This window comes from Delphinus delphis, chromosome 9 (genome assembly GCF_949987515.2).
Source record: "Delphinus delphis chromosome 9, mDelDel1.2, whole genome shotgun sequence".
Classification (NCBI taxonomy): Eukaryota; Metazoa; Chordata; class Mammalia; order Artiodactyla; family Delphinidae; genus Delphinus; species Delphinus delphis.
In genome coordinates, this window is record NC_082691.1 from 106,610,174 (window position 1) to 106,629,041 (window position 18,868).

At 53.7% G+C, this 18,868-nt stretch overlaps 2 protein-coding genes across 3 annotated transcripts in view; both read right to left on the bottom strand.

Annotated features, from left to right (window-relative positions):
• Positions 1-11,266, bottom strand: part of PTPRN2 (protein tyrosine phosphatase receptor type N2) — a 689,751-nt gene extending 678,485 nt beyond the window's left edge. For both annotated transcript variants that reach the window (XM_060021206.1, XM_060021207.1), the window contains exon 1: positions 11,123-11,266. In XM_060021206.1, coding sequence (XP_059877189.1) covers positions 11,123-11,225 — 103 coding nt within the window. In that variant the 5' untranslated portion in view covers positions 11,226-11,266. The remainder of the gene's footprint in view (positions 1-11,122) is intronic.
• A 5,026-nt stretch (positions 11,267-16,292) lies between these two features.
• The window catches only part of NCAPG2 (non-SMC condensin II complex subunit G2), a 61,841-nt gene continuing 59,265 nt past the window's right edge, over positions 16,293-18,868 (bottom strand). The window contains exon 28 of the mRNA XM_060020089.1: positions 16,293-16,912. Coding sequence (XP_059876072.1) covers positions 16,861-16,912 — 52 coding nt within the window. The 3' untranslated portion in view covers positions 16,293-16,860. The remainder of the gene's footprint in view (positions 16,913-18,868) is intronic.

Below are 18,868 nucleotides of genomic sequence, written 5' to 3' on the forward strand. Positions count from 1 at the left end.
TTTAACACCTCACTTACACCAATGGACAGATCATCCAAACAGAAAGTTAATAAGGAAACATACTTTAAATGACACAATAGACCAGACAGATTTGATATTTATAGGACATTCTATCCAAAAACAGCAGATTATACTTTCTTCTCAAGTGCGCACAGAACATTCTCCAGGATAAATCACATCTTGGGTCATAAATCAAGCCTCAGTAAATTTAAGAAAATTTAAATCATATCAAGCATCTTTTCTGACCACAACGCTATGAGATTAGAAATCAATTCCAGGGGGAAAAAACGTAAAAAACACAGACACATGGAGGCTAAACAATACGTTACTAAATAACCAAGAGATCACTGAAGAAATCAAAGAGGAAATCAAAAAATACCTAAAGACAAATGACAATGAAAACAGGGTGATCCAAAACCTATGGGATGGGACAAAAGCAGTTCTAAGAGGGAAGTTTATAGCTATACAAGCCCACCTCAAGAAACAAGAGAAATCTCAAATAAACAATCTAACCTTACACCGAAAGGAACTAGAGAAAGAAGAAGAAACAAAGTCAGCAGAAGGACACTCTTTCACATAAATCACAGCAAGATCCTTTTTGATCCACCTCCTACAGTAAAGGAAATAAAAACAAAAATAAACAAATGGGACCTAATGAAACTTAAAAGCTTTTGCACAGCAAAGGAAACCATACACAAGCCGAAAAGACAGCCCTCAGAATGGGAGAAAGTATTTGCAAAAGAATCAATGGACAAAGGATTAATCTCCAAAATATATAAACAGCTCATGCAGCTCAATATTAAAAGAACAAACAACCCAATCCAAAAATGGGCAGAAGACCTAAACAGACATTTCTCCAAAGAAGACATACAGATGGCCAAGAGGCACATGAAAAGCTGCTCAACATCACAAATTATTAGAGAAATGCAAATCAGAACTACAATGAGGTATCACCTCACACCAGTCGGAATGGGCATCATCAGAAAATGTACAAACAACAAATGCTGGAGAGGGTGTGGAGAAAAGGGAACCCTCTTGCACTGTTGGTGGGAATGTAAATTGGTACAGCCTCTCTGGAGAACAGTTCCTTAAAAAACTAAAACTAGAACTACCATACAACCCAGCAATCCCACTACTGGGCATATACCCAGAGAAAACCATAATTCAAAAAGACACATGCACCCCAATGCTCACTGCAGCACTATTTACAACAGCCAGGTCATGGAAGCAACCTAAATGCCCATCGACAGACGAATGGATAAAGAAGATGTGGTACATATACAGAATGGAATGCTACTCAGCCATAAAAAGGAACAAAATTGGGTCATTTGTAGGGATGTGGATGGATCTAGAGACTGTCGTACAGAGTGAAGTAAGTCAGAAAGAGAAAAACAAATATCGTATATTAACGCGTACATGTGGAACCTAGAAAAATGGTACAGATGAACCGGTTTGCAGGGCAGAAATAGAGACACAGATGTAGAGAACAAACATATGGACACCAAGGGGGGAAAGCGGTGGGGGGGAGGGGTGGTGGTGGTGGGATGAATTGGGAGACTGGGATTGACATGTATACACTGATGTGTATAAAATGGATGACTACTAAGAACCTGCTGTATAAAAAAATAAAATAAAATGCAACAATTAAAAAAAAAAGAAATTATCACAGATAGAAAATAAGTGATTCGGCTTCCTAGTAAACTAAACTAAGAATCTAATCTTTATTCTGAAAAATAATTTTTCCATTTAAAAAAGGTTTCTTTACTCAAGTCATCAAAATGCTTCCTCCTGCTTAAATTCCCAGTGATGAAAAACTCACGTAAAAGAGCATTCTCTGGGCTTTCAGCATCCGCACTTGACGTGCCCTTTGAAGTGCTTGCCCCAAACAAGACAAAAGCAAACAGGAGACCCAAGGCCTGGCATGGCCACTTCCGGGGAAACAGACGCTGGCACAGCCAGGGGCTGGGCCACCCTGCACAGGCACCCCGCCTGGCTCCTATCAGAGAGAAATTCAGCCCACACCTGGTTCTGCAAGAGATGGAAGCCTTGGCTTCTGATACCACAGTTTCCCTATTCCACCTACACTCTGCCGAAAGTCTTTTTTTAAAAGCATATTCCAGGCCCTGGGTGTGACACCGAAGTTGGGCAAAGAACTTGGAATCCTTGCTGGGCAAGGCCCAGGATGTGCCCCCCCAGGAGGACTCCACCAGGACCCCAGCCTCGCCGTCTGCTCCCCACGGGACATCCCGCTGGCACCTCTGCCTCCCCTCCCCACAGACACGCGCTGCGGTTTCCTCTGGGGAGGGACGCGCGGCGGGACCCCCGGCGAGGACAGGAGTGGGGTGCAGCCTGGAGAGGGCTGGGAGTGAGCTCCCGGAGTGGAGACCAGGGACCGCGGACGGGGTGAAAGTCAGACCTTCCTGGGGGGAGGTTTCTGGGCGGGGCGGCCGGGCAGCGAGCCACAGGCCACACGCGCTCACCTGCGGGGCACCAGGGCTTGTCCCTGGCAGGAACCGTCAGGCAAGGTGGAAGACAGCCAGCTCAGCTCCTGACCTCCCACCGCCCCACCAATGGGCCGGATCCCCAGAACCTGAGGAGCCTGACGAAAACCAGGAGCAGAGCGAGGGAGCGCCTGTCCCCACCGTCCTTCCTCCGAGAGAAAGGCTGCGGGGAAGAAAGGGTGGACCTGGGGAGCAAAGCACAGGAACACACTGGGGCACTGACCAGCGCCCAGCAGATACCTCGCAGCAGGAATCCGACAGCCCACGCAGGTGGAAGGCGCTGCCTTCCCACAGGCCTGCCAAACACGGGGCGGCGAGACTCGCCCCTCAAACTGCAGTTCAGAGGGCAGGCGACCGGCCAGAGTCACCGGGCTCCCCTCGGGAGAGCGGGGATGGGGTGGCCAGCGGAGCCACACAGGCAAGCAGAGAGGGACAGCCTGCAGTGACCGCCGGACACCGGCGGGGACTTGGTGGTGCCAGGACCACGCACCCCGGGTCCCAAATCCGAAGGCCTGAGCCCAGGGCTCACAGTAGAGACACAGCGGAGTCGGACCCGGAGGCAGCGAGGCCCCCGCTCCGCGGCTACCGTCGCCGCCGCGGCCATCTTCTCCGACGGACCGTGCGGCACAGAACATCCCCAGGTGAGCGGCGCAGGCGGTGGTGGACTCGGGAGCCCTGCGCTGGGGGAGCCCTCTCTCCACGAGAACCGGGCACTGCGGGGCCGCCGTGGACACTGCGTGTGGTGCCCTCGCAGGGCGGCCACCGTGCGTTGTGTCAGGCGCAAAAGGCACACGTGCTCAGCAAGTTGGGTCCCGAGTGCTGCGTGTGACCCCCAACGCTTCTGCAAGGTGTGTGAGGCCTTCAGTCTCTACCGTCAAATATGTTTATGCTTCGGTGACGAGACAAAAATCCAGACACTTAAAAACAGTGCCAACTAGTCATGTCAAATATACCCCCAAAAGTGCTCTGATTTCTGCATTTATCAAATATCAAATATTATTTAAAAGGAAGTGTTTACTGTGTTTGAAAAAGAGTATGGACCATCCCTTTTGATTCCACTCTCCACTCAAACGTGTCAGAATTCGTGTGACTATTATTTACGCCCTCTTTCTTTTATTCAAGGGCCTGAAGCTCTTTGAAGGGGTGACGTAACCTGCAGATGTATTATCACCGTTATTTGTTCTCATTGGTACAATATAATGAGGAATGCATTCTAGCTGGGCTGGTGACTGTTTTTTAAATACGCTTCTTAGAAAACATAAATCATATGACTTTGTTTGTTTGTTTGGCCGTGCCACAAGGCTTGTAGGATCTCAGTTCACCGACCAAGGATCAAACCCGGGCCCTCTGCAGTGAAAGTACGGAATCCTAACCCCTGGGCCGCCAGGGAATTCCCGATATTGCTATTTTAAATGGTTGCTTCTGCAAAAACCTCAGTAGTCAGTTCAGCTGAGACTTGGACTCAGCAAAGTCGCACTGTTTTCAATGATAACAATATTCCACCCTGTGTGGCCACCAAGCTGGAGAAACCTGGAGCTTCTAAAAACAAGTAGGGTTACAACTAGGACTGCCATTACCAAGGGCTCTCCCACCATCTCATAAAATCTTCTCAAAAACACAAAGAATTTGGCATTTTTATCACGGTATAAATTCAGAGTGGTTTAGGTGAAGTACTTTCATTTCTCTTGACTCCTGTTGTGCGTGCAAACTGTAAAGATTACCAGATGGAAAGATGAGGCAGGCCCTCAGTCAGTCACATGCCCCCCTGAAATGGTATCTTTGCTCCTGTAGTTTGTGTCCTGGACCCATATCCACTCAGTCCCCACCATGTGTTTGGAAACTACTGGAATCCTCTCTTGGTTCAACGTGGACCATGTCATGGAATCAGGGACCAGGATGCCCTGGGGAGACAGGTATGAGGCTGGGGAAGGCTCAGGCACAAGGCTGGGCCCCGGGCCCCTGGAACTGACCCTGGGACTTCCCTGTGTTTTGCTTAGGCAACACTTAGCTCAGATGGAAGTTTGGTGATGTGAACCTTGGCCTATTTTCAGGCAAAAGCAGAAAAGGAGATTCAAGAAGACCCGAAGTATTGTTTGGTAAAAGCGATGTGCCTTTGCAGGACAGAAGATGGCTTGAGATGGGAAGGTTGGGGGACGGCAACTTGCACCACTTCTTCTCCAGATTCCCATTCCCACCCACCACGGAGAAACTGTGCTTTCTTTCGCTGGTCTGCCTCGTCTGGTGCCGTTAAAATACCAGCTATTTCAGGGAACATACATATCACTGAATTGGCTTCAAGCCGTACCTCAGGTTAATTACTGCTCTGAGCTGGATTAAAGCCACAGCCCCAGATGGAAAAAGCATCAGCCTCCCAGGGCCAACTTTAGTGGCTGCTCCGTCCATTTATGAGTTGACTATATTTCACTGCTAGAGTCAGAACTGACTTGTACCATTAATGTCAAGCCCTCTTCCCTTTGGCAGCCAGGTCAGCCTTTCTTCTGAAAATTCCTTCCGCCAAACAAACTTCTAAACACATCCTTTGTACTGTACGTAGGACATTGCAAAATGGGCTTTTAGGACCACGAGGTGACACAGACTGCTCATGTCACATGAGGGAAGCTTCATTCTCTTGCCTGCCAGCACACCTCAGGAAAGAATAATGAGTGACCAGAATGCCCCATCCCTTGCCTGTCTACCACTCTAAATGTCAAGCTTAGACGGAACCTACTCTTAAGTTTTTCTTATGAAAGTAATCCCTCCTTCGTGCCTTACTCTGAAGTATACCGTTTGGTGTAACAAGTCTCAAATGAGAGCTAGCTTCTTTGGTGTTGGTATTACTACATTTTAAAAATCTGATGGAAACCCAGAGGCATTCTGAACAGAGTTTATGGACACATGAATCTGTGATGCTGTGGTGGCACCTGCACTCCTGCCATCTTGGGAAGGCTAAAGGTGTCCAGAAACAAGTCATCCACTTCCAAACATCAAAATTCTCCAGAACAGCTAGCCAAATAATTGAATCTGACACTCAGAACAAATCCCAACTTGGAAAATCAATGTCCCCCGCCCCAGACGTCCTTGTTCTTGTGGAATTAGAGGGACAAGTTCTAACGTCACACAGAATCCTTCTGCTGGGACCTGCATCCTACAGAGGTGTCCCTGCCCCATCCTGGGGTCATCTGCTGGAAAAGGTCAGAGGCCCAGGACCCAATCCCAGCACTGGGTGTCCTACAGCGTGCTTCTTAGCCACTCCAAGTCTCAGTGTTTCCATCTGTGAAATGGAGATAGAAACGCTTACCTATCAAAGCTATTCGGGGGCGTCCAGGTAGCCACATGTAGAGTGCTCCCGGGGTTGCCAGGGTTCAAGGGACAGAGGGAGGGCACGGGGCAGTGTTGGGGTTATGGAACTGGGCTACCTCCTGTCACTGGAATCTATACATAGAACCATATACCAAAAGGAAAACACCATTTCACTATGTGATCATTTTTAATTAAATTAGAAAGAGAAATCACCCCAATCTGTTTTACAACTATTAGCTCATCCCCCCCAGCCCATCACACCCTCCAGCTGCCCTCACGGAAACCATTATTAGTCACACAGGCTGAGAGGGCGTGTGTTTGTGTTTTCTGAATCACAGTCAATACGACTGGAGAGAACAGATAAAACACAAAATAAGTAAACCAAATGCCCTCTTACCCACCTCCACACAGGAGAGTTAACGCCAAGTGATCATCACAAAACCCTCAACAGCTTCCTTATTTCTGCACATCACACACGGAGGGCGTTTTATAGGCCCTGATGTTTCACACGTCAGCACCTCTAGCCCGAAGTTCAGTTTCTTTGGCTAACATGGGAGTCACCTACTCACCACAACTAACAAAGGAAAATGTCACTTAACACGTGACCATGAGTGTTTCCAGGAGAACCACACCTCTTTTCACTTCCTGCCCTAGATACTTAAGTAGTGATCCTGGCCAAGTTGTTAGAGCACGAGTTAAAAGAAAAAATTTCCTTCTTCCTTCCACAAACTCTGTTTCCAGCCAGCAGAAAAGTGCATTGACTGTTTCCTGCTCCTCCAGTTCTCTGGCCTCCTATCAACCAAGACTTGAAAAATAAGTCCAGCTGGGTCTACATTTATGAAGGTCAATTTAGACTAATGTGAAAACAGCTGCCAGGTGCTTTTGTGTGGCACAGAGAGTTATCTGCCATGAATTCAACTGTCTGCTTTCTCAGGAAACGGAACGTCTTGTCAGAAGAGATAAGATCAGCTGAGCCTCACCTACCGGGATACATCTAGATAAAAAAAACCCTTCTGTCCACTTTCTTCTTAAGCTTTTTTTCACCTCTCCACACGTAAAGAATTCTTAAACTAGCAATATTTGCACCTAACCAGGCACATCTTAAATACCTACCACCCAAAACCAGAGGGTTCTTTTTAGTTTGGATCACATTGAGTTACAAACACCCTTTCATAAAATATGTTGCAATTCTAAGGTAATGCTCCAAGAGGTCGTGGTAATGGAAACCCTTCTTAATAAGACCATATGCGTAATGACAGCTCAGCTGACCCCACCTCTCCATACTTCACTCCACTTCCTCACCCCATATTCCTAACTTTCAAAAATCCTAAGAAAAGTGGATAAATAACTGCATTTTCAAGTTAGGTAATATTGCATGTAAAACACAGAACAAAATAAACTCAGAATGCATACATTATTATCACGTAAAAGAACCAATGACTGCCACAGAGTTCATCAAAACATATGCCCTGGGGTGATGAGCCCTGGGTTCCATCCTGCCTGAGCTGCAGATTCACTGTGCCCCTACTGCCCTTCTTCGCGGGAAGCCAGGAACCCAACAAGCCTGCACATCTCGTGGCGCACAGAAACTATCAGCGGAGACCAGCACCACCCCCGAGAGGAAAGTAGAAAGCAGACCACTACGAATTTAGCACACCCCCTGCACCTCCTTGGTGGGTACCGCTGACGGTGATCCTGGTAAGCAGGTGCAAAAAGAGATCAGCTTTTAAAAGAAGAGATGCAAGATGCTGAGACGCACAGCTAAGCTTAGCACAGAGAGGAAGCCATCTAAAAACCTCTGTATTTCCCTACACATTCCTCCCGAGTCTGACACGTTGAACTGCTGTCTCTGGACACAGGAGACAGCCGCACCACGGTTCCACCCAACACCTCTGCATCCGTGGGTGAGCCCACTGTCTGGTACCTCCCCTTCCCGGAAGCCTGGGGTTTTCCCTGTGCCCCAATCCTTCTGCATGGGGACATCAACCAGCACCTGAGGCTGCAGGAGCCGGACCAGGAGGAAGAAACAACAGGCAGAGAAAGGCTCACAGCCAGAGAGAAGGCAGCAGGGCTCTCTCGGGGGGAGGGGCAGGCTGCTCATCACCATACAGCCAACAAAATCAACAGCTCCGGACCCCAAGGAGCAAAGATGGATTTGTGCTTTTGTGGCAGGAAGGATGCTTTGATTCAAAAATAAATGTCGTGCCATCTAGGTGACAAAGCAAGCCGACTCCTGCTCCGGGAGTGGGCTCACTAGCGAATGAAAACTATGTGTGGGCAAATCGAGAGGCAAAAACAAAGGAGAAAAAAGAAACAGCCGCCCATCTTCAAAGCCAGGTGCACTGGGTAGGTCTGACTTTGGATTCTCCAAGAAAAATTTGCACGAAAGGTTGACTCTGTCCTTTGGCAAAGGAAATTCATTTTTCTTTAGCAAAAGAGGAAGATCTTTAACATGACTGCCCTTAAACGTGGAGGCTGCTGGAGCAGGTTCACAAACTGGCCTCCCTGTAACTGAAGAATGGCTTAAAGACAAAAGGCTCATGTTCGCATCATCCTTATGGAAAAAGTACTGAGCACCTGAACAAAAGGACGTCGTAAAATCACAGGGAAAGGCAGAGGGAGGGAGAAGGAAAACCCAAAGATGGACTTATACGAAGAGAATCACTCAGCTGCCCAGGACAGCAATGCCCAACACAGCAATGGTGTTCTAGCTACAAACAAAGTTGAGTCATATCATTGAGAAGGGGTGCCTTATTCCTGCCCCATTCAACCCTGATAATAGTGTCACAAATAATGGGACACCTTGGGCCATAAGGGAGCCTTTTGCACCAGAAAGACATGGGCAGAATGGGTGGTGCAAGGTCAGGAAGCTTAAGTGATTAAGGTGGAAGGGTGCACTTGAAGAGAAAGGGAGAGGTGCAACACCCACTGTCAGTGGGAAGCTGCCATCAGCTGCCGTGGAAATAAGGCCTCGCCATGGCACGTGGCTCAGAGCAATGAAGTTAAACTCAGATGCGGTAGTTCTGTCAACCCAGGGTTTCAACAAGAGCTCCTTCACTGTCTAAATGTGAAGAGGCCCCTCGCTCAAGGCAAGGCATCCGGTGCAAAAAGAACTGGTCTTAGGTCTTGGTGACATTTGACCCCTTATTCTAACCTACAACTTTATGGTGCAAATGAGGAGCAAAAACGTGTTATCTCCTTGAACCACGTGTTGTGTAGGCCTTAACGTGAAGTTGAGTGTGAAGAGCTAAATTGAAAAATAGGTACGAGTGACATGGTTGGGGCCAGATCTAAGGTCTCTGGTGCATCTTTCCCTGTCCATCACTATTTGGAACACTGTAGTTGGTGCGACCACTAACAAACAAGTTCCAGATGGCTGAGAAAGAGAAACATAGTAGCATATGCCTTTCATGGGTGACCACGGTTCCCCGTGCACTTTCTGGAGACTGTGTATGTGAATCCTGAGGTAAGGCAGCAGCCCTCCGGGTGCGGACGGCGCATGGACATAAGGCTGGGTGAACAGAACCTTGGGAGCGTACATAGGTAGACACGGCTACATGCAAGCCCGGGTTGGGGCCCCAAATGGGAAGACCACACTTCCATCTGACTACCTGTATACTCTGCCGTGGCAGTGTCCAATCATCCCTGGATACAGCAGGTTAAACGGATCACCTGGAGTCCCTGAGACAGTTGTAACAATGCCTGGGCCCCTAATGTTGTCCCACATCAAGACTGCATCCAGGAGGCTCCCTTGGGCCACATCGTGAACAGAGGGGGAATAAGTCACCCCTTCTCAGTGATATGACTCGACTTTGCTTGTAGCCGGAACCCCACTGCTGTGTCGGGCAGTGCTGTCCTGGGCAGCTTAGCGATTCTCTTCTCTTCACATGTGTCCGGCCCTGGGTTTTCCTTGCTCCCTCCCTGAGCTACCACCCCCCTCCCCACTTCCTCCTTTATCTACGATTTCTGAAAAATGCTATGAACTGGCAATTACAATGGAAAGAGGATAGTCGAGGACCAGCCTCCCCCGCATCTCGTAGAAGCTACCTTCCCTGCAACACTGAGTGGCCAGTGTCAGCTGATCCTGGCTCTCCCTGACCGTGTGTGTATGTGGAGGGTGGCATCTGGCGAGCTGAGCAAACAGCTCTCACGTGAGGTGATATGCCAGTTCCGGCCCGACAAAGGAGGGAACACAGCCCAGCCAAAGCAGACCAGCCCGCAGCTCGGCCTTTGTTGCTGATCGGGGGCAAGGCCCTGGAGCTCAAGGCAGAGTGAGCCAGGCCCCGGAGCCTCGCCAAGCAGGGTTCACCTGGCAAGGCTCACCTGTGCATGGAGTGGCCCCCAGGGCCCGAGGTGACTCTGACAACAGGACCCCAGGATGTGGCCAACCAGACACACCCTTCCACCCCAGGACTCCACCCCAGCAGGCGAGGACGTCCTCCTGGATCCAGCTCTGCCTCCAACTGTGCCACGCTGCCCACCAGGCCAGGGAGTGAGTGTGAAGACCCGGAAAGCAGAGAGGGACTCAGGGCAAGTGGCCGCATTAGCGAGGAGTCTGGGGAGACCGTCTGTCCACCGCTCGCTGCAGTTTCCGTTTGTTTGGGACAGCGACGCCCAAGGAGACCAGAGGCAGGAGGAGGCGGTGGGCGGCGGAGAGAGGCCCCCTCCACCACCCTGGACCTGGATTTGCGCTCAGTCTTGTAGCACCATTTATTCCGGCCTTGAAGCCGCGGGCACGCCGGCGGCTGGAAGGCCTCCTGCACACAAAGATGAGCGCGGCGGGAGGGAGGGGCCCGACTGCTCCCGGGGCGGAGTGTCAAAGGCCACGCCTGTAGGAAGGCGATTCGGGGCGCTCCCCGTGGCGCTTCCCACCCTCGCCCTCCCACTCCCGTCACGGGAGGAAAATGTCCGTGCGACTGCGAGCGCCGGCAGGGGGGAGGAGGCCGCTAGGGGCGGGAAGGACCCCGCGGGGGACCGAGGCCGGGGGAGCGAAGGCCCCGCGCCCCCCCGGGCGCCCCGCCCGCCCCCCGGCTCGGCCCGCGGCGCACGCGGCACGACCACGCGGGGGTCGCCCACGCAGAGCGCGCTCTCACCGCCCCGCGCCCGCCGGGGGCCGCAAACCGAGGAGGAGTACGGGCGGACCCGCGACGCCCGCGCGGCCCTCACCTCCTCCCCCACCTGCCCCTCATCTCCCAGGCGCCCCCAACACCGCCTTCTAGCACCGAGAAACCCCCGCCCCCACTCGGGCCCCCCCCCCGCCGCTCCCCTCAGTCACACGGGAGCCCCTCCCCAACCTCGACCCAGACCCCGACCCCACTCACCGAGCAGCCCCGGTGGCGGGCGGGCGCGGGGCGCGGGGGCGGCGGGCGGGGCGCGCGGCAGCAGCAGCAGCAGCAGCAGCAGGAGCGCGAGCAGCGGCCCCATGTCGGCGGCGCTCAGTCCATGGCGGCCGCCCCTCCCCGCGCTCCCGGCGCTGCCGCGGTTTCAGCACCGGACAGCGCCGCTGGCCCCGCCCCGACACGCCCGGCCCCGCCCATGCCCCGCCCCCGACACGCCGCGCGCCCGCCCGCCGGCCACGCCCACGCCCCGCCCCCCCCCCGCGGGGAGCGGTCCGCGAAACGTGCTCCGGCCTGCCTGGCCCCCAACCCCGCCGAATCTCTGCGGGCGCCCAGCCCCCCGTGCTCCGCCCTTGGCCTCCTGCTGCCCTGTGGCCGCCGAGCCTCCCCGGCCCGCCTGCGTCCCAGGGCTTCCTCGACCCCTCCGCCCGTGAGGGCGCCCAGCCCCCGCCCACCCCGTACCCCACGCCGGCCCAAGGCCTGAGTCGGAAGCGCACCTGCTGCGGGCAGTGCGGGCCTCCCCAGGAAGGGGCTGGAGCCGCGCAGGGCCTGCGGGTGTGGGGGTCCTCAGTCTGGGAAGGAGGGGCTGGGGGAGCCTAACCTGCGGGGTCAACGGAAACGGAGGCTGCGGCCCTGAGCTCCAGCCAGCGGGGCCAGGATTCCACAGTGGGGACCCTGCCCTGAGGTAGGGTCAGCGGGGGTCCTTCCCTGCTCCCTGTAGCCTGCCCTCCACGGGCCACCGTCCGAGGGTCCAGCAAGGGGCGCTGGGGCCCTTGCGTTCCTCCCCAGGAGACTTCCACTCCCTAAAGACCTGGGCACAGCGCGGGGTCCCTCAGCAGATGGGGGCTGTGTATGTTTGAGAGAGGAGGGGGGGTGTGTGTGTGCGGGGCTGAGTGTCCCCCGCACCCTACCCTGGCTTATCCCCTCAGTCACCCCTCTCTGCTGACTGGTGTGGCTGACCCCAGGGTCAGCTGTGCCCACTCCCACCCGTCCCTGGCCCCTGCCGGGCCCTCATCCAGGCAGGCTTCCTGCGGCCTCCCCACCCCAGGCAAGGCTGGGCTGCCCAGACGCTGGGGCTGGGGGTGACAGCTCGGCCAGCCCACCTGCATGTGGAACTGAACACTGGGCCCGACTGTCCCACAGACCCCAGGCCCGTCCGCCTCCCGACCCTGCTCGGCACCCTCCGTGCCGCAGCACCCAAGAGAGCACTTCCCCCTCCTGTCTCCTGGCCTAGCAGGCGGGTGGGTGGGGAGTTTTATCTTCTCTTTGGCCCAACGGCCCAGGGGACCGCCCCCCAGAGAAAGCGCTGTCCACCCTGTGGGGCCACCGTCCCTCCCCAGGATGCAGCAGCCGCCACCATCCATCGTGGCCCCACGGCACCCCACGAAGGGTGGCCCACCGGATGGGGAAAAGCACTGGGGAGTGGGCTTTTCAGGGCACAGCTTGTTCATCGCGTTATTCTCCGCAGCCAGACCTGCGTTAGCACCATGCTGCTCTCCCCTCAAAGCATACGAGCCTCCCGGAGTGGACGCACCTGCTGAGATGCTTCATCCCCAGACTCGTCTGAGAAAGGATCCAAGAGGCTCATTCCTCAGCCACGCTGAGCACCCCGCCATCCGCAATGGAAGCCCATGGGGCTGACCCCAAATGGGCGCTCTGGGCATGAGACCCACCCCGGTGAAGGCCTGAGGCTGACAGGACGTCTGTCCCTCTGATGTCCAGAGAGCTGACTGGTGATACATTTGCGACAGAAACAACAGGAAAAGGCAGGGAATAAGACCAGGGTGGGCTAGAAGGTAGAGCTCATTCGTGACAGGCTGTTAAGCGATTCGGAAGCACGAGGGCGGGGCGTGAAACCGCCCAGCAACGTCTGTGTGATACCGAAGGGCCTAACTCCACCTCTTGTAGATGCAGGTCTCCGTCGTCAGGTGCCTGCCTGACAGGCGAATCCGAGGGCATTTACAGGTTGGCCTTGGTGAGGGACCCAGAGGAGCCAAGCCCCTCCCGAGCCCGCGCCCTGCAGGACTGCTGCCGCTTGGGGCTGTGCTGCTCCTTCCCGGGCATCCTTACACGGGCCCCAGGAAGAGCGCGGAGGGGTTCGTTCTTTCCTTGTTTGCCCGGCTGCTGCTGACGGTGGCTTCCGGAACCAGGTCCTGCGTCGCCGGTCCTGCGTCACCCCTGGGCCCCGGCTCCAGGACTCTGGCAGTCACAGCCCAGTTAGAGGGAAACACCCCAGAAAGGGAAAGTGGGGGACCAGAGGCAAAGAAAGCGCAGCAACAGGGCATGGGAAGAAGCACAAAACCCACGAGGAGGCGCAGGAGGTTGCCCTGCTCTGAGCAGAGCAGACCGTGCTGGCCTCTGCTTTGCCTGCCGCGCGGCCGAGTTCTGCTGACAGGACAGAGGACGCTCACGCGGGGAGAAGTGGAGCGTGAGGAAGGGAGGAAAGGAAATCTCGCGTGGGAAGCACAGGGCCGTTCCAGAGGCAGCCCAGATTTCTGATGGGCGGGAGGGCTGTGCACGGCCCTTTCTGGAGTGCCGGCCGGGTACGTGGGCACAGTAGGAATCCCCAGTGCTGGGCCCCGACAAGCAGATGTGCGTGTGTGCACACGGGAGCGTGTCTGCATGCGTGTGTGACTGCACGTGTGTGTGTGAGAACATGTCTGAGTGCTGTACAAGGCACGGAGACACATGGGTCTGTCCACTGTGTGCACAGCCTTCAAACACAAGCTTATTGCTCCTTGAGCCCTTTGGCTGGGGGGTGGGCGTCTCCTGCGTGGACTGATGCTCTGTGCCTTTCTCCTTATGAAACCATTCCGTCCGTTCCTGTCACGCTTGCTGATATTTACGACAGGCAGCCATAGCATGCCAGAGTCTGTATGCGATGCCGTCCTGTGGTTCACAGTGAGAACATAGTTGCAGTCACAGGTCAAGGAATGACTCTTTCAAGGAGATTTTTCAAGACCCTTGAGCCATGTGTCCCTTCAGGGGCCTCCTGTCCACCTGAGGAGGGAGCAGAGTGAAACTCCCAGCGAGGACACAGGTGGGGCTCAAACCCCAGCCCTGTGCGCACCAGCTCTGTCGGCCTTCATGCTCCTGAGTGGTGACAGATCAAACCGTTGGCAAACCGGATGGTTCTGACTGTCAGTGCTCTGGATTACCTCGGAGCTGACCAGAATATCTGTGACATCTCATTAGGACCAGGAAATATTCAAAATGGGGGAGCTGGGTTCCCACTCTCTGTGCTGAAAAAAATGGCCCAGCCGCAGGTGAGTCACTGGGATGGTGGGCATGGGAGCCGGCGGGAGACGGGCTCAGACACGGATCCCAAGGTTTTTACTGCGTCAGCAGCACCGACTGTGTCCTCCCTCGTGTCGGTGGACGCCCAGTGTGCTAGGCTGGAATGCCCGTTGGATTTCCACTTGATCAGGACATCTGATGGTCCCAGTTCCACCCAGGAGGGAAAGTGGGCTGCCAGACCCCAAGGAAAGGGGCCTCTAACGGGCCCTCGGCTGCTAGCCTGTGACGTTCACGGAGCCCCTTCTAGAGGGCGGGGAGCAAACGATCCCCATCCCACTGCTGCAGAGGCCAGGACCCCACGTGGCTGCCCTCACTCAGCACAGGGACATCGCCCACCACTCCCCACTCCCGAGTACACCGTGCCTCCCTTTTTCTCCCCGGGGTGACAGCTCTGTCCCACACCGAGTACCGCCTGACTCCAGGGCACAGCCCAGAGTGGGGAGGGAGGAGCTGCACCCCAAAGCTTGGAGGAATCAGGGTGAACATGCGATTGCAGGACACAGAGGATTCTGGAGACCCGGAGGATGGAAATCTCAAGGAGGGCCTCCCCGCTGGGAATGGCGACCCCCTCCCCACCCCATGAAGGGACCCCTGCCTGTTAGCCAGGAGACCCTGCTTTTATTCCGTGTGTAATGACAGCGAGGAGGGCTTTGTGAACGTGTGGGCAGGAAAGGGGTGGGGTGGACTAGACTGGAAGCCTGTCTTTGCCCTTTCCTCGTGCATCCGCACGCTGTCATCACACACGCAAGCATAAGGAATACAGCGTTCAGTTCTGCGTGCTTTAAACCTGCTCCCCTAGTGAAGCCCCAGCACCCCGGTGCCCCGCCACTCCGCATCTGAGCACCCCGCTCTGTCCCCCGTGCACACGTGTAGGGACTTCTCTAGGGCGTATGCCTACAGCAGGAGTGTCTGAACTATTTTGACCCAATAAAAATAGAATTATATTTTTTCACAAATTGGATTATTTCACCCATCAAGTTTGACACAAGATAAAAGAAAACCCGACTATCCTAAAAACGTACATGCAAATTAAAAAGCCAATTAACCTCTTCCCACAAAGGGAACAAACACCAAGCTCCATTTTAGGGTGCTACAACAAATGCAAGGAACTACTTCTCATCTTGAACAAACTCTTCCAGGAATACCAAAAGACACAACACTCCTCAGTTCATTTTATGAGGCTTGCCTATTCTTGAAACTAAAGCAAACAAGGAAAGGGCAAAAAAGAAAAAAAAAAATTCACCAATACAAAGTACGGCTTAGTTAATTAGCAAAGATGTTTAGATAGTCTTATGTTCAAAACCAGCTGAGTAATCAACCCCCCACCTCCCAGTCCTCAGATATCCCTTGGTAAAACCTTGCGCTAAATGCTCATGACCACAGTGCACAGTCCATTTAGGTACCTTCTTGGAGAAACAGAGGCACTGAGACATTGGCACTTCTCTCCTTCCTGCTGGGGGGCTAAGAACACGCGTGCGTTTGAAGCAGCACCCCAGGCGGCAGGATGCTGACGGCCTCGACCTGGGCCGTGGCTGTCGGGATCTGAACGTGGAGACTCTGGCAACGGGGGTGGTGACGCAGGACGATGCAGCCAGGGAGCCGGGGGCCAGTCCTCCGTCAGCCGGGACAGCTCTCGGAAAGAAAAGGTGGTTCAGCTTCAGGCTGCATGGCTGGACCTGTGTCCTGGCACTCACAGCCACAGGCCCCCGCGCATGGCCCCTTTCCCCGCACCCACCCAGCCGCTCCCTGCGCTTTACACCTCTGCCCCTGGTAGAAAGGCAGGCCCGCCCAGAACTCAGCCCTCGTTCCTGCAGGGGAAAACGTGTACTAATATTTTTAAATCAAGTAGACAAACAGGTGTTGTCATTGCTTTATTACTCATAGTTTGCAAGCAATATTATATATAAAAGTCATTTTTAAAACAACTGGGTTTGCTAGAAAGGTGTCTTTTTTTTTTTTTTCTTTGCTCTGTGGGTTTCTGCACCATTCATACCTGGAGCCTGTTACATTAAATGTATCATTTTTGCAGGCGCTGGGCAAAAATGTAAGAACCTTTGAGTTTTCTACTCATACCCACCCCAAAATAAATCCTACCCCTTCTCTACTATATGGGTTACTGACATTAAAAACACTAGGAGGGCTTCCCTGGTGGCGCAGTGGTTGGGAGTCCGCCTGCCGATGCAGGGGACACGGGTTCGTGCCCCGGTCCAGGAGGATCCCACATGCCGCAGAGCGGCTGGGCCCGTGAGCCATGGCCGCTGAGCCTGTGCGTCCGGAGCCTGTGCTCCACAGCGGGAGAGGCCACGACAGTGAGAGGCCCGCGTACCGCAAAAAAAAAAAAACAAAAAACACTAGGAAAATACACATCCATCTCGCTTTCTGTAAGTCCTTTTTCTCTATTTTTAATGACCAAGATGTTGGCTTGGTTATGAATTCAAAAGTGCTCCCAAAGTTCTTGATGATGATTCATAGAGAAATCTGAAACACAGAGAAAGAATTAGCTACAGAAAAATGTGACTGAAGTATGCAAATTTACATTTTCACAGGATAAATCTAAATAAAAATGGTTTGGAACAGAATACACTTAAAGAGAAAACTGAAGTAATCGCTGTTTCTCAAAGGTAAATGGAGTAGTAAGAATCGCCATCAGCAGAAACCTTAGCACGACACACGGCACACGGACAGAGCCATCTATGACCGGAGGCGTCCTCTGTCCCCAAGGAACACGAACAGAAGACCCTCTCGGTGAAAGGTGCTCACCTGGCCGTGCTTCCTCTTTCACTCACAAGGACTCTCCTCTAGGAGACACACGGCAGGCTCACGGGTATGGCCGGGCGCCCCCTTTTCCCACGCCCACAATCGCTAGCTCGTCTCCCTCCTTCGCGAGATCACAAGGTAAACGACAACTATTAACCCCCATGATGCACTGCTGCGACCATGCTTGCTCACTTCCTGCACACACACCTCACTTTCTCGTCCCACCCCCTGCACACCTGTCCCCAGGCGAGACTGGCTGGGCAGCCCGTCACCCACTCCCCTTCCTTCTCCATCCCCCGAGCTCCCCTCAGAGGGTGTGTGGGCCAGCCAGCCTCTGAACTGCTGCCAAGACAAACCTCAACCTTTATCTCAAACGGCCACTCAGCTGGATTCACTCTTCAGCCTGGAGCTGTTATGGGCACTCGGGTCTGCCCGTGTCCTGCCCTGTCCAGTATCAACACAAGCATGGGGTAACTTTACATTTTCTAGTAGCCACGTTCAAAGAGATGAAAAGAATGGGTGAAATTCGTCTTAAGACAGTTGGCCCTTGAACGACGCAGGGGTTTGGGGCGACGCGACCCTCCGCAAAGTTGAAAATCTGCGGATAACTTAGTCGGCCCTCTGAGAACGCAGCTCTTCCATATCCGCGGTTCTGCATCCACAGATTCACCCAACTACGACTGTGTGGTCCTGGGCCATTTACTATGGAAAATGTCTGCATTCAAGTGGATCCACATAGTTCAGACCTCTGCTGTCCAAGAGTCAACAGTGTATTTTATTTAACCCCACACACCGAAATAAGTCAACCTGTAACCAACACAAAAACATCACCAACGTATCTCACAGCCCTTCTGCACACCAGCCGCAGAGCCTGTGGGTCCTCACACCTGGGCCACATCTCAAGTCACACTCCCTTGTTCCACTCGTCACGAGGAGCCCCGTAGGGGCTAACAAAGATCTAGCAAAGTTTTCATATTTTTCTCTTTGTCTCAAAATTCAGGAATTTTATTCAGACTTATGCATGATTTTTTCATCAGTCCCATCTAAACTTTAGTTAAATAAACAACAACAACAAGAAATGAATCTTTAAAATTGCATATCTCTTTGGCCCCAGGAAATCCTCTCCCGTCGGCGGTTGGATCGCTGCTTCCCTGGGTCTCTCCCTGGTCTGCTTCCCCCAGGACCCTCATCGGTGTCTGTCCTGCTCGGGGGCACCCTCCACGGCGACCTTCTGGACCACCTGGGAGCTGAGGCTCCAGTGCCTCAGCAATGTTTCCAACTCAAGGGTTTTTAGTTCCAGATCATTCTTTTGGGCTACGATTAATTTTTCTTTGAAGACTCTTGTCATTAAGTGTCTGGCTGGCCCAGCACTGCTGCTTTACTAATGGTTGTCCTGTTTGTCTCTCACCACTCCACCGCTGCACGTGTGCAGTCATTTTTGTCTGCGCCCCACAGACGTCTCAGGCTGAGCAGAGACGGCGGACGGTGGGAAGCACGAAGCCGCCCCATCAGCAGCGAGCAGCTGTCTGCATCCGGAGAAACACCAGGAGACTCGGATGCCCCCCATCCCTTCCGGCCTCCCAGCATCAGTGCCCGACGGCACCACCCTCCTGCATCAACTCTTCGAGAGCTATAGGCTAGGACGCTTGCAAGGGCCAACACGCCAGCCAGGCCCCA